The sequence below is a fragment of the Ptiloglossa arizonensis genome, chromosome 6 (genome assembly GCF_051014685.1).
Source record: "Ptiloglossa arizonensis isolate GNS036 chromosome 6, iyPtiAriz1_principal, whole genome shotgun sequence".
Classification (NCBI taxonomy): Eukaryota; Metazoa; Arthropoda; class Insecta; order Hymenoptera; family Colletidae; genus Ptiloglossa; species Ptiloglossa arizonensis.
In genome coordinates this window covers 7,590,602-7,604,668 of record NC_135053.1, presented here as the reverse complement: position 1 = coordinate 7,604,668, position 14,067 = coordinate 7,590,602, and the positions used below count along the sequence as shown (strand labels likewise).

At 31.5% G+C, this 14,067-nt stretch overlaps 5 protein-coding genes across 7 annotated transcripts in view; 3 read left to right on the top strand and 2 right to left on the bottom strand.

The window, feature by feature from the left end:
- Nucleotides 1-382: 382 nt before the first annotated feature.
- Nucleotides 383-1,917, bottom strand: Nero (deoxyhypusine hydroxylase nero). The gene is made up of 3 exons (XM_076313372.1): nt 1,434-1,917; nt 1,004-1,324; nt 383-924 (listed from the first exon to the last, which is right to left on the bottom strand). The coding sequence occupies exons 1-3, from the start codon at nt 1,711-1,713 to the stop codon at nt 614-616; spliced, it is 912 nt and encodes a 303-aa protein (XP_076169487.1). The 5' UTR covers nt 1,714-1,917; the 3' UTR covers nt 383-613.
- Lrrk (Leucine-rich repeat kinase) lies at nt 1,594-13,934 on the bottom strand. 2 transcript variants are annotated; one of them, XM_076313369.1, is made up of 4 exons: nt 13,286-13,934; nt 5,373-13,205; nt 4,911-5,032; nt 1,594-1,676 (listed from the first exon to the last, which is right to left on the bottom strand). In XM_076313369.1, the coding sequence occupies exon 2, from the start codon at nt 13,195-13,197 to the stop codon at nt 5,827-5,829; it is 7,371 nt and encodes a 2,456-aa protein (XP_076169484.1). In that variant the 5' UTR covers nt 13,198-13,205; nt 13,286-13,934; the 3' UTR covers nt 1,594-1,676; nt 4,911-5,032; nt 5,373-5,826. The 2 variants fall into 2 exon arrangements, with proteins under 2 accessions (XP_076169484.1, XP_076169483.1); XM_076313368.1 differs by lacking the exon at nt 1,594-1,676 and having other exon boundaries at nt 4,164-5,032.
- Mrps23 (mitochondrial ribosomal protein S23) lies at nt 1,905-3,157 on the top strand. The gene is made up of 4 exons (XM_076313375.1): nt 1,905-2,064; nt 2,310-2,471; nt 2,553-2,655; nt 2,784-3,157. Exons 1-4 carry the CDS (start codon nt 2,021-2,023, stop codon nt 2,877-2,879), a joined length of 405 nt encoding a protein of 134 aa, XP_076169490.1. The 5' UTR covers nt 1,905-2,020; the 3' UTR covers nt 2,880-3,157.
- LOC143147783 (uncharacterized) overlaps nt 3,185-14,067 on the top strand; it is a 146,392-nt gene continuing 135,509 nt past the window's right edge. For both annotated transcript variants that reach the window (XM_076313373.1, XM_076313374.1), the window contains exons 1-2: nt 3,185-3,618; nt 4,352-4,497. In XM_076313373.1, the coding sequence (XP_076169488.1) occupies nt 3,467-3,618; nt 4,352-4,497 (298 nt within the window). In that variant the 5' untranslated portion in view covers nt 3,185-3,466. The remainder of the gene's footprint in view (nt 3,619-4,351; nt 4,498-14,067) is intronic.
- LOC143147785 (oxidized purine nucleoside triphosphate hydrolase-like) overlaps nt 4,529-14,067 on the top strand; it is a 73,685-nt gene continuing 64,146 nt past the window's right edge. Inside the window, exon 1 of the mRNA XM_076313376.1 lies at nt 4,529-5,047. Coding sequence (XP_076169491.1) covers nt 4,877-5,047 — 171 coding nt within the window. The 5' untranslated portion in view covers nt 4,529-4,876. The remainder of the gene's footprint in view (nt 5,048-14,067) is intronic.

Below are 14,067 nucleotides of genomic sequence, written 5' to 3'. Positions count from 1 at the left end.
ATTCATTCAGACTTGCTTTTAAATATTAGGTACACTCACAATATATTAATAAAATTCAAGACTCTTTTAATAAATCGATTGAACATCTTTAAATTAGAGAAATGTTGATTTTAATATAATGTAAAAAATCACTAATCAATAATATTCCAAAGGATAAACCCGTTGATGTACCATCATTGACATAAATTCAAATATAGTGTTGGTAAAAATTTAAGCGTGCTCTTATTACATGTACAATTTATTTGGATTTACTCTTCTAACTTTCATAGACCTACAAAAACACAACTTTTTACATTTCTTATTTAAAGAATTTAATTTAAAAAATCTTACTTAAATTAAAAAATCTGGGAAAGTTTGTCTCAAGACTCTTTTCACTTTCAATTGCTTTAATTAATTTACATTCCTCATTTTTCTCAAATTTACATCAAATATTTTGAAACATACAGCATTTATACAAATAAAAATCACATTTATCTAAAATTCTTGAAATTAAAATACAACAAATAAGTTATAACACTAAATATTGAAATATTGTAATATTCAATTTTATTTATTTTGAGTACATTCATTATGTGGAATGTACATTTATTTACAAATACATAGAAATACAATTTTAAGCAGTAACTTTTCCCAATGTATCTGCATATTGAAACTCTGAACTGTTCTCATATTCACACATATCTAATGCAATTATGCAACTTTCCCGTACAACTCTTTCATTGTCATTCAGATATTTATTTAATATATAAAAGCAATCTGGAGTTGCAATAGATCCTAATGCCTCTGCACACTCGTGTCGTACCATTTCATTTTCCTCTATGTTTTCTAAAGAAGCTTGCAAATACGGTACAGAAATTTCTTCCTGTAGTTGTCCAAGAACAAAAGCTATTTCATGTCTAAATAAGGCACTGCCTGCTTTTAAACCTATAAAATGTAAGCAATAGAAATTTCCAGTATAACATTTTCAAATAATAAGAAAAAAGAAAATCATTGCTATATTTACCTTCACTAAGAGCAAGAATGCTTTTTGGTGTACGTATATTTCTTAAAGTAAACATAGTTCGATACCTTTCAAATAAGGGAATGGTTTCATTCAATAAAATGTCCCTTAACTTATCAACATCAGCAATATCAGCTGGTGGTGCTGGATCTACTGACATATAAGGACTCTTTTCTAAATTTATTGGAGTATAATTTGATTTTAACCATTGCAATCGACATAATGCTAACTGACAGGTCTCTGCTACTTCTGGTACAGAGTCTTTACTATAATCTTCTAATATTGGTATCACACTAGTTTCACCGATTGCACCTAAAGCTTCACCTGATATAAACAAAAAATAACTCTTTGCAACTAACAATTGCAACGGAATTGTTTAAAATTATAAATTCATATAAGAACATAATTTACATTATAAGTGAACATAACATACCTGCTTCGTGGCGAACCATTGGCTCTTGTGTAACATCTTTTAATACCTCTATAAGAGTAGGTATAGCATAAGGATCTTGCATTTGACCAAGACAGTATGCAAGTTCGTGTTTTAATAAAGCTGATTCATCTTTGAAACATTTACGAATTTGTTCAATAGCCTTAGAACCACCGATATTTTTTAAAGTAAATAATGCACGAAATCTCTCTTTTAATGGTCGACTCTTATCATTTAAAACATGACCTATTGCAAAAATTTGGTTTTCGTCAACCTCCAACATATTGTTTTCTCAAAATTGTAACTAATGCTTCCAACCTTAAACCAAATGGTCAATGACTGATAATTTACAGAATTTCAAAAACAATATCAACTTCGATATTTGTTTATATAATAATTATAACAATTTTTATACTTGAAAACACTCTAAACGACTGTTATTATACGACAATGTTTAACTTCAAGATAGGTTAGATCACATGTTCATTTCATCAGAAGGCAAACTAAACGTCACAAAAATAGGTGCAATCAGATACTACTATATCGTATTTAAAAATTTAATTTGTGACTTGCAATTTTGCATGTAAATTATGGCATTTAGTAGAGTAAACAGAATTGGAACAATTTATTCTAGGTAAAATTATTTTATTTTTTATTATTTCACTGTTCATGAATTCTAAACGGGATAGGTTATGTACAAATACTATATAGAGAGTATATTAGAGACATATTAAAGTGTTGTTTCTTATTATACTTAGATACACAGAAAATTATAAAAGTTGAAGCAAAGAAAATTTAATCTTGTTAAAATTCAATAATTAGAAATGAAATAAGATATAAATATTATAATTAAACTGAATATTTATAAATAAATTTCAGAATAACATCATTGATTGAAGGTGATTCAATGAAAAGCCATAATGTACCATTATGGTATGTAGTGTATGAAGCTTTTCCTCCAAAATATGAACCACGTTATGACAGACCAGGGTCACAAAAGCCATTGAAAAATATTTTTTATAAAGAAGATTTAATAAGAGCGTAAGCATGATTTAGATTCAAATTTTATATATATACAATTTGTAAATGTATTTGTATTTCAAATATATTATTATTTGATAGGAAATTTTTTAAAGGAATAACCCACGTACCAGCAATGAACTTAAAAAGTGAAAAATCATCTCCTTTTAAATTATTTTTTAACATATATACGCATTATTGCAAGGTAATGTGCAATGAAAATCATATTAATTTCAAGTAATTAACATCAAGTATAAATAAAAGATTATATACATTTTTTTTAAATAATATTTTATAAATGTTATAGTAAATACTTTATTTAATTAATCACAGACTGGTTATACAGAAGAACAGGCATTCGATAGAGCAATGGAAAAATATAAGGAAATGTATCCAGTTAAAAATACTAGAGTCAGTACAGTTGAATAGTAGGAAAGTTAAAAGTAACAAATAAAAGATCATATTGTGTGTGTGTAATAATACAATAGACTTCTTTCAAAAAGGAATTAAATAATATACATATGTATTTAATTGTGATTGTTCATGTTACTTGTTTAACACTGCGCAAATTAATAAAACCAAATATTACTAGTGTAAGTAGAAATTATATTAATTATTACGAATAATATAATAGAAATTTTTAGTATTCATTAAACTAATAACAGATGTTTAATAACAAAAATAAAATAAACGTTTTGAAAAGTTAAGTGATGTGTGCAGTGTTCTATTCGTGTGAGGATACTTTCAGAGGTGGGAAATTCAAAAATGGCCCTTAGTATTCTAAGCGCTCTTACACCATCATAACCTTTAAAACACATTTTAGGTTTATATGTAAGAATTTATTGTCTCCACGATTGAATCACTTAATTTAAAAAGACAAAAATAAGTTTTCATTTTAGATTATGTGATGTAAATTATATATCACTACAATAACATTTCTCTTAAAAATTGAATATTATTTTATCGTGCACTACACGTAATATGTTTCACTGTTAAGTCAATTCAACAGGATTGAAATGTCTTTAAGAAAAGTGTTTTCGTTGGTATTTATTAGGAAGACAACAGAGATTTTACTAGGTTTAAAAAAACGAGGATTTGGAATAGGTAAATGGAATGGTTTTGGCGGTAAAGTGGAAGCAGGGGAAACAATTCTTCAGGGAGCCATTCGGTAAGTTGTTTTAAACAATGTACTATCGATATTCTGTATATATAAGCTATGTATAAGTACTTTGATACTTCGTTTTAATTACATTACTTTTAAGAAATACTTACTCTAATAGTAAATTGAGAATATTATATTTAACAACATTTTATATTTCACAAAAATCACATTAAATAACAACGAATTTCAACAAAGACTTTTACTGTCTTTATGTATCACCATGCAAGATGAATCATGGAAATATTTGAAAGATTTCAAAATAGATACAAATTTTTTTTAAATTCTATATAAGCTGTTAATAGTGTCTAAACTATGTATTAGCAATTGTATTTTACTAGAAACTATTAGCAATCAAATTACTTTAGAATGATATACATACAATAATATATAATCTCAGAATTTTAATACAATATTGTACAATATTAAATTATTTCTTAATTGTATTACTGCATACTCTAACAGTGAAAGATGCACAACATTTCATTATGTAATGAAAGTTAAATCTATATTTAAAAAAAATTACATAAAACATTCTCTATGAATCACCTTGTATGTGCAGGTACAGATTTAAATAGTGACATGAATATAAAGTATTATGCATAAATAAAAATTGTAATATTAATTAATAAAGATGTAAAGAGAACAGTTAAACAATATGTGCCATGTTACATATTTTCATTACATATAATTGACAAAAATAGATGTTAGCTTCTAAAGCTTTCTCTTTGGAATTTTAAAGTGAAGTAAAAGAAGAATGTGGTTTATCTGCAAAGGATTTAACAAGAATTGGGCTCTTAGAATTTGAGTTTGAAGGAAGTGAGGTTCTATTTGAAGTTCATGTCTTTGAAACATATAACTTCTCTGGAGAAATAATAGAATCTGAAGGTATGTAATTCTTGAGAATTCAAATTTCAACTAGAATGCAGTAACATCATTATACATTCTTATCATTAATTATATACATATGTCATGTGCAATTTCGTCAATAATGTAATGCTTCTATATTTATTGATACTTGAATCTTATATAATAATTTTATTTTTAATCATCCATATGAAATTGTATATGAATGCTCGGATTATGTAAGTTATATAGATAAATTAAAAGAAAAACTGGAAATGTGCTTGAGCAAAATGAGAAAGTTTGAAAAAAATATCTAACACATGTTCTTTTTTTATTATAAATAATCATTATTTGCTTAAAACTACAACAAATACATTATGTGTGTGTATGTGTGTGTGTGTGTGTGTGTTTTTGTTCAGAAATGCAACCAAAGTGGTATAATTATGAAGATATACCTTTCAAACAAATGTGGCCGGATGATGAATATTGGTTCCCTTACATGTTACAAGGGAAATTGTTCAAAGGATACTTTTTGTACCAAGGTCAGAGCCTAATTCTTAAGCACAACATTGAGACTCTGGAAGAACTACCGGTAAATTATGTCCCTTAATCACAATTATCAACACTCGTATTTCACATATGACTTTCATACATTTATTCACATATTAATTATTTTAATTGTTCAAAAATGCACTTTCACATTTTTATAATTATGATAAAATTTGACTGTACACTAATTCAATAACTTTTTTAATAATAAGATCATTTTGGAGTCACCAATTTGTTCTAATTGCTCATTAATTTTAGACTCTATTGAAAAAAAACTTTCAAGTAATAATTGTATAAATATATGACACAGGTACTACATAAATTTTATCTGCAACTTGCATTACGTAAAAGCATATACATCAAATTACCTGTTGATTGTACACATACAGAATGTTTGATGATATTTCATAAATCATTAAATAAATTTCTCAAATATGATGCAAGGTCAATAATCTCCTTTTCTACATTTTTTATAAAATGAATTCATTATTATGTTGCAAATCTAAGTACTTATGATAAGGTAGTCAATTTACAAAACTATATTGTATTGCATCACAAAAAGATAGAAATATCCTGCTTAAACTATGCTTCTTTTGCAAATATGTTTGCAGAAAGTACTTTAATCAAGCACCGTACAGCTTGGACAGATTAAAGGATACATATTTTTAACTTCAGTGCAAGAGATCTTATACGAGGCAAGGTAGAAAGCTTAAAATCTACATACTAAAGTATATCATGGACGTATAGAATTTTCAACCAGTTGTATCATCTTAATTTTTGCACCATGAAGCACTCTTAACATTATGCTTTTAAAGGTTACAATTAAGCGGCTGACCAATGTTCAGATCTCCACAAAAGAGCATACATACTATGCTTAAGATCTTCTACATCTAGACTATCAACTGGAAAATCTGTATATCGTGAAATTAAACTTCTGTAACCCTGGCCTACTGTTGCTAGCACTAACCTTTTTTCATCTGCAGATTTAAATGATATTATTTGACATACTTTACCTTCAAAAGGTCTGAAAACAGTAATTGGTCTAAGAGAATTACATTCAGCTACTACAATACATCCCCAAGTAGTACCAATATACAATTCATTTCTGCAAGTCTCTAAAGCTGTTACTTGGCACTTTTCTGTCGATAAATTTTCTTCTATAGAAATGGACTTAAGACTCTCTGAACAAGGTACTAATTTAGACATATCTAATTTATTTATTATTTGTCTAGTATCTACATCCCATTGATAGACAATACATCCAGGGTACGTATATGATAAAATAGAATTTTCAGCACTTAATAAATATGTAGCAAATAAATTTTTACTAGCTGCTTCTTCAGTAACATGAAAAACTTGTACTGTGTCTATTAAACTGTTGTCTTTTAAGACGTAGATTGATATTCTACCAAAACTTTGACCAACCCATAATTCCAATATGCGTTTCTTTTTATAAATAGCTGCTAGGGAATATGTCTTTATATTGTCTTGTATGTCACTTACAATTTCTATTTTTTTCATTTGAGTGAAAGAATTTGATAATAAAAATATTTTTCCACTATGTAATACTACTACAAATTGTTTTATTTGTTCCAAATAAATTAAACCTACTACTTTAGATTCCTTATTATGATCAGGTTCAAGGTTATAGCTAGCAACACAACCAAAATTACTGCCCAAATAAACATGTACTTGACCTGTATTATCACCAATCCAAATATATCCATCTATTCCGCACATTGCATATGGTATTATAGGAGTTTCAATTCTAACATGTTGTAACCATCCTTTCTGAGTTCCCAGTAACATATCAACTTCACCATTATTATGCCCAAACCAAATTTCATCGCCGTTTATGTTTTCTTCTATAGTTCTGTTTGTCATGGTAATTGCAGTTACTTGCGTTCTTTCTGTTAATGTTATAACATCTATAAGATGTGTAAATTCAGGTGCAGATGCAATGGAAACTATTTGGCTAGCAGTCGGTCGTTCCTTCGGATTTTGAGCCCAACATATAACCATTAAATCAAGAGCATAACAAGGATGAAATGTCTCTCTATATGTTAATGGTGGTCTCCCACCTTCTAAAATACATTCTTTAACTGCTTCATGGCCTTCAAATGGTTGCCTTAGAGTAATCAATTCATATATAAACATTCCAAATGAAAAGGAATCAACTTTCTCAGTATATTCTTCTTCACCATTATACTTAATAATTTCAGGTGCCATAAATCCTTCTGTTCCACCAAATCCTTTAGCACCAGTTGGTAATGTCAATCTGGATATACCGTAATCAGCTACTTTAACATGGACAGGATGTTCAGGGTAATCTTGAAAAGGTAGGGGCATTTGCCACACTAAAACATTTTCTGATTTTAAATCTCTATAAATTACATGTTGTTGGTGAAGATACTCTACAGCTTTTGCTACTTGAAGAATTATAGCTTGTAATGTGTATGGATCTAATTTAGCACCTGAACGTCTGTAGTTTTTTAAGACATTATCTAATGCACCTTCTGGTGCTAAATCTAATACTAATGCGAGTGGACTAACGACTATGCCAATTAATGGTACGATATTCGGGTGTCTGAGCGTTAACAAAATATTTAATTCTTGTCTAGCAGTGCAATATGTTTTGCAAGCATATTGTAACGGATCTCGATCCCATTTACTTTGTGCGGCTTTATAAGCCAGAATGGCAGATTGTTTCGAATTTGGACCTGGTGGAACTGGTTGTAACATTTTGATGGCAACATCTGCTTTTTGATTTGTGGAAGTTCGTGGTAAACGACAGACTCCTTTAAAAACAAAACCAAATGCACCTCGTCCTAAAAGTTTACCTAACTTAATATCTTCTGATTTTATTAAATGTTTTGATCCAAGATCCATAAAAATAATATCCGGAGCTACGTGTGATAAAGGTATATCAGAGTGCTTAGGACAACTAATTGGTTTATTACTGTAGGCAGACAGAATACATTCCTCGACCATCCAGGAATATGCTAAAACACTTTCAGAATGTACATTTTGTTTAGCAACATCTGGATGACCTTCTAGAGATGGCATTCTGCTTGATGTTAAGCTATCATAGCCTACACCACTATCGCCATCAGACTTATAACTATCCTGACTTTGTCTTTCTTTATTTACATAATATCTTTGAATATCTTCTGCTAACCGATCACTATCACTAATTTCGTTCTCATTTTCTCCATTATTCAATAGACATCGAGGACACGGTATTAGTCGTGTAACCAATAATTTACCCTCGGATGTGTGCACAAAACGTGTTCCTAATGTAGGATACCAATCCTCTAATAAAATATCAATATGATCGACTATTAATGCTAGTAGCTGTGGCATACTTTCTGGACGAGGTTCAACTACGATTGCTTGATAACCCATTGGTTCTTCGTCAGTTGAATCAGACATAATTGGTTGTTTAATTACCAATGTGTCAACCGGAAACCAAATTTCTAAGATAGCTGAATCTTTTAAGTCTACAGTGCACCATATGCCATCTTGCTTTAATTTAAACTTATACTGTCTATAGTCATACGGTACGTTCTTCAAATTGTAATTGACTTCTTTGAGACGCAGTAAAGTAATATTAGCGTATCTTAGTTCTATTCCCGTTTGCCAAAGTATCCATTCTGCTTGTGTGTTTAATAAACTTATAAAACTATTATCATCGACGAAATCTTTAAACGGTGCTAAAAACGACATTACAATTTCAACAATAGCATCGTCGGCTAAAATTCTAGTTATAAGTCTCGACCAGAAGCCGCTTGGAAAGTAGGACATTAGAAGCAGTCTTGTAACGGAACAATCCGGTTGCGATCTGGATGTTAGTACGGATTCAGTGTTTGATTTATCGGCGGAGGAATTTTGAACTTTCTTAGAGCGTACGTGCCAACATCGCGTTTTCACTGGAATTTTGATTACTTGATTACTTCTCAAAATATCTTCTTCAGTTGGCAATAAAGAAGGAATCAATAAAGTACGATAATCCCACGTTAATGCAACCTCGAACTTATTTAACAGACTAACAATATATCCTTGCGTGTCTATGGATGATGTTGTTGAAGATTTAAAAACGTGTTGAATATCATCTAGTTTCATTATACCAGACCTGGCAAATGGATTAATTTCCCGTATTGTGACTACGTGTGCCAACATGTCGCAAAGCCACTGCGGGTCAAGAAAGTACAAATCTTTTAGAGTGGCGTCATCGTAATGCAAAATAATGCCATTTTCGTGAAGGAAAAGCGTAGCTTGATGTAGTTCAGCAGGATCCCTGAATGATCTATGTAACTTTTGAAGTTCGTTATTCACTGCTGTATAGTACTGGTCAGCTTTCAAAACCGGATCCGCGCCTGCTAGTTTTCTATCGTGTGCAAGTTGTAGTACGACATCTTCCAAGGCAAGATAACTGGAAGGAACTTTTTGTTCAAGTAGTAATTCTTTGCTTCCAGGTGATCTGAGACTAAAAACAACATCGTATATCAAGTTGCACAGCATTTTTATGTTGTGTCTCGTTTTACAGCTTACTTCAATAGTTTCCATGACTTTCGGTAAGCCGCACTTTTCAGCATCCACAACATTTATAAACTTATCACGAATATATTGTTGTAGAGCTTCACTGTGCTCGTACGATATATCATAATGAGTGCCAACAATAATTACTGGCGTATTAGGTGCTCTGCTTTGAATATTTACCAACCATTGAAATATTTCAGATACACCTTTAAAACCATCTGTAATTCTCCATACAACCAAGTACAAGCTACGCTTAGATAAAAAATATTGATGTGTTGCGTAATATTCTCTTTGTCCACCAAAGTCCCACGTCCTAAAGTAAACAGGTCCGTGAGATGACTGGCCTCGCATTTTTTTTTCATAAATCCAATCTCCAATGTCGACACCAACAGTAGATATCGTCGTTCCCCTGGCAGTCTTTGCATTGATATTTTTATTACCCATTCTTTTTGCCCAATGCTCATAAACTTTCTTTTTATTCGGTACTTCACGTTCTTGTCGTAATTGTTCCAACAAACTTGTTTTACCAATACCTTGTATCCCCACAATCATTAATTTCATTCGGGCATATGGTTTAGCGTCTTCTAGAATTGACTTTAAGTAGCCAATAACGTCCATTGTCTTATATTTCTTTGACTCAATCATTGACTTTAAAGGTTCTTGCAACCTGCAGCCTTGAGTGTTCAAATTCCATAAACGGGAAAGTAATCCCATTTGTGGTGGTAATTCAACAATATCCGGGTTGCCGCTTATGTTTAAGACAGAAAGGTTACTAAGCTCGTAAATGTTTTGTGGAATCTCTTTTAATTTATTGTTACTAACATCGAGCATACTGACATTAGGAAATAACAGATATAATTTCGTACCAGAATAAGTTATTTTTGTATCTTTGTCTACGTTCTCTTCTTCTAAATTCGGCATTTCCCCATCGTCGATTGAAGTTAATTGAATCCTGTTTAACAAATTATTAGCGAGAATCAATGTTCTCAAATTTTCTAATCGTAGGTGACGTCTGTGCGTGCAAACTGACATAAGAACAACATCACGTAAGGATGTTGCTGTTTGCCGGTTGCTGCCTGGAACAATCGGGGATTGTACATTTGTAGTAGGGCAGTAACACGCGGTGTTTGCTTGTTCCATTAAATCAGCACCATCCACTTGTGGTAAACTAGGCCATCGAGAGATCTGATTATTGGACAAGTCTAATTGTTTTAAGCTCGCAGGATAGGACGTTATGTGGCTCATAGATCGAAGAGAATTGTAAGCCATGTTCAACCTCACTAAATTGACAGCGAGGCATGGCAAGGTCACTGGAATACTATTAAATAAATTGTGCGCCAAGTTTAAAGATGTTAATACCGATCTTGCTCCGCTTTCATTGTCATCTGAAATCTTTTCCGAAACTTGAACTGATCTGGTCCAAACATGAGGACGATTCATTTCAATAATTTGTGCATTCGCTATCTTAGTAAAAGAGTCAAACTCTAACGAATCTTCACGTGAAATAGCGAGTTGCGATACTAAACTTCGACTACTGGGACTGCTGTTTAATGCATCATCCCGTTGTGTTTTCCGTGAAATGTTTTGAGACACTTGACTAGGTAGATCTTTCAATAAATTGAACGATGCGTTTAATTCCTTCAATTTTGGTGCTCGCCATAAATTATCTGGAAGACATTGCAGCTTATTATTTGAAACGTCCATTATTTCCAAAGCAGGTAGATTCATTATAAACTCCGGTAATTGCTCCAACCGATTGTCTTGAAGGTACATCTCTTCCAAAACCGGACACAATTTGTCCTTAGGATTTTTTGGTTCAGCCGATAGAGTGTCTATTTTATTCTGAGCCATATTGAGGTATCGTAAACTTTGTAAATAAAATATAATGGATGGTATGTTTGTAATCGAATTATGAGAAATATCTATCCTTGTAATGGCATACAAGACCAGATCATTGTTCTTAGCGCTCAGTTTTTTGTTAACGTGCAATACAGCATCAATCAGCCATTGAGATCGTATTTGTGAAAGGTGACATTGTTGATCGTGCCAATTTATCATTGTTGGAGTATTTGGAAATAACGTTGAATATGTAATGTTCCCAAAAGAAGATAATGCTGAAAAATGAGATGTTTGAGTACATTCGGTCATGGCTTTTTTGTTGATTTTGTATTCTGAGTCAGGGTAAGCTTTTATCGATAAAAGCTTTGCTGTTAAGGATTCATCTCGATTTTGTGCGGCAATTTTTATCGCTTTGCAGGTATTATCCACAGCACCATGCTTCAATAAAAGGTCAGCAATTTTTATGTCGCGCTGCTGACAAGCTATAATTAATGCACTAGAGTAATTACTTTCTGGATCGCTTTGATCACAAGGAACTTTTACAGGTAAATTTGGATCAGCGCCTGCCATTAACAAAGCAGTAACGACTTCTGTGTGTTTACCTTTCACAGCAGCGTATAAAGAGGTTTCACTAGCATTGTTGCAGTACAAATCCAAATTTAACGGGCATATCATATTGTCATCTTTTTTATCAAATGCTTTACTTCTAAAATTTAAACTAGACATTAACCTTTGAATTCCACTTGAAATTTTTCTTTTTGACATAGGAAGTGGTTGTGCAACTCCCATATCTTCCTCTTTGATTTTTCTTGCTTTTACTCTGTAATTAAGTAGTAACTCTACGATTTTCACATTTCCAAGTATGCTAGATATGTATAGAACATTTTGCCCTGTAACATCTTGAGTATTAATATCAAATGGCATTTCGTACTCAAATTCACCGGATGAATCTTTATAGCATTGGTACGTGTGTTGTGGATATTCAAATTTTAATAGCAAATCAATAACCAAATGATGACCATTTATAGCTGCCGCATGAATTGGTAACCATTTTTCCACAGTCAAGGATTGAACCTGTTTAGGAAAATGTCGGAGAAGCAGTTCCACAATTTCTACTTTGCCATTATAACATGCTATGTACAATGGACAATATTTGGTAACAGGATGTATTCTACAATCTGCACCATGATCTAGAAGCAAACGCACTATATCTTTGTGCCCCATTTCAGACGCTAAAAAGAGTAGAGTATTTGCACCATTTGGTGCCATATTAATAATGCATTCCATGTTGGTGGTGAGTGCTTGAATAATGTTCTTAGCTGCCAAAGTATCTCCCTGAATGCAAGTTGCTCGCAAAGAAGCATGTGTTGCAAGTTTTACGAATTCATATTTCTCAGCTGTCAATTTAAGTAAATTTGTACAAACAACTTGTATATTTTTTTCAGCTACATCTACTGGTTTTTGACCATTATTGTCTGTCATCATTAAATCGGCATTAAATTCCAAGAGTTTTTCAATATTGGAACTATGACCGTGTTCTGCACAAATATGTAATGGTGTTCTATAATGACCTCTTGGTCCACATGGTATATTTGGATTAGCACCAGCAGACAATAGTACATCTAAACATCTTGAATTTTCTGTAATAGCTGCAGTGTGCAAAGGTGTTCTACCCCATGAATCTTGGTTGTTTATGTATTGTGCATGCTCTCCTCGTAGAAGATCTTCTAATAATTCTGCGTTATCCCACAAAGCAGCTTGATGTAGTAATTGGCCAGACCAAAAATCTTCATCAGTAGGAGTATAATCCTCCATAGTATGAACTATAAATGCATATAACATACTTTTACTCATTTTTTAAAACTTTTTAACCATAAGAAAATTAATGTACAATTATACTTACGAATTGTACCTATAGATTCTTCTGATTTCCAGTTACATGATTACATTGCGGATATAATCTTCTTTTATGATATTTCGTATATGATTTTTTATTTCGTATCTGACCAAAATTAAATACTTTATGCTCATTGCAAAGTATATACAAAATGGTTATGTATTCAGATACATCCACTACATGTAAGGTGGAAGTTAAATGTTTAAAATCGTTTATATGCATTTGTAAAATTTTAATTGCTCCTGTACTGATTCTTATTTTAAGGATATTTCACATTTCAAATCAACTTTTTCACTTTTTTTTAACGTGTTATTATTGTAACAATAATAATAACAACATTACTGTCACTTTTCTTTTGTTATTGTATTAAATAATAGCATGTTTAAGATTTAAAATTCAACACACAAATACAAAACCCGTGTATGTGTCAAAAAGTATATGAATTGGAGTACAGTTGAGTAACGTGTCGCAAAAATCATGTCCAATCGATTTCGAAAAGTTTCCCGCTACTCACTGTGCACATGTAAAATTTTTTTATACTTTCCCATTATTTCTTTCACACTCACAGGATAGCGGCTCAATTGTCAAGATGATTTTCAGAATAAGATACGAGTGTAACACTAAACACAACACTCGGCCATCGCCATTTTAACAGTTCTCTTTATCGACTGTACGCACCTTTAGACACAATTTTATGCATCACTAGCATAGGATCGATTTAAATAAATAGTATTATCTCTGATATTACATAATTCTATTACTGACACTTTCTATCAATTCATCACAGT

Excerpts from the sequence above, each read along its gene's own strand:
- Nero (XM_076313372.1), bottom strand. The coding sequence starts at position 1,713 with ATGTTGGAGGTTGACGAAAACCAAATTTTTGCAATAGGTCATGTTTTA. Across the intron at positions 1,325-1,433 it reads AATGGTTCGCCACGAAGCAG|GTGAAGCTTTAGGTGCAATC; the intron begins GTATGTTATGTT and ends TGTTTATATCAG. Across the intron at positions 925-1,003 it reads CATTCTTGCTCTTAGTGAAG|GTTTAAAAGCAGGCAGTGCC; the intron begins GTAAATATAGCA and ends TACATTTTATAG.
- Lrrk (XM_076313369.1), bottom strand. The coding sequence starts at position 13,197 with ATGGAGGATTATACTCCTACTGATGAAGATTTTTGGTCTGGCCAATTA.
- Mrps23 (XM_076313375.1), top strand. The coding sequence starts at position 2,021 with ATGGCATTTAGTAGAGTAAACAGAATTGGAACAATTTATTCTAG. Across the intron at positions 2,065-2,309 it reads ATTGGAACAATTTATTCTAG|AATAACATCATTGATTGAAG; the intron begins GTAAAATTATTT and ends AATAAATTTCAG. Across the intron at positions 2,472-2,552 it reads AAAGAAGATTTAATAAGAGC|GAAATTTTTTAAAGGAATAA; the intron begins GTAAGCATGATT and ends ATTATTTGATAG.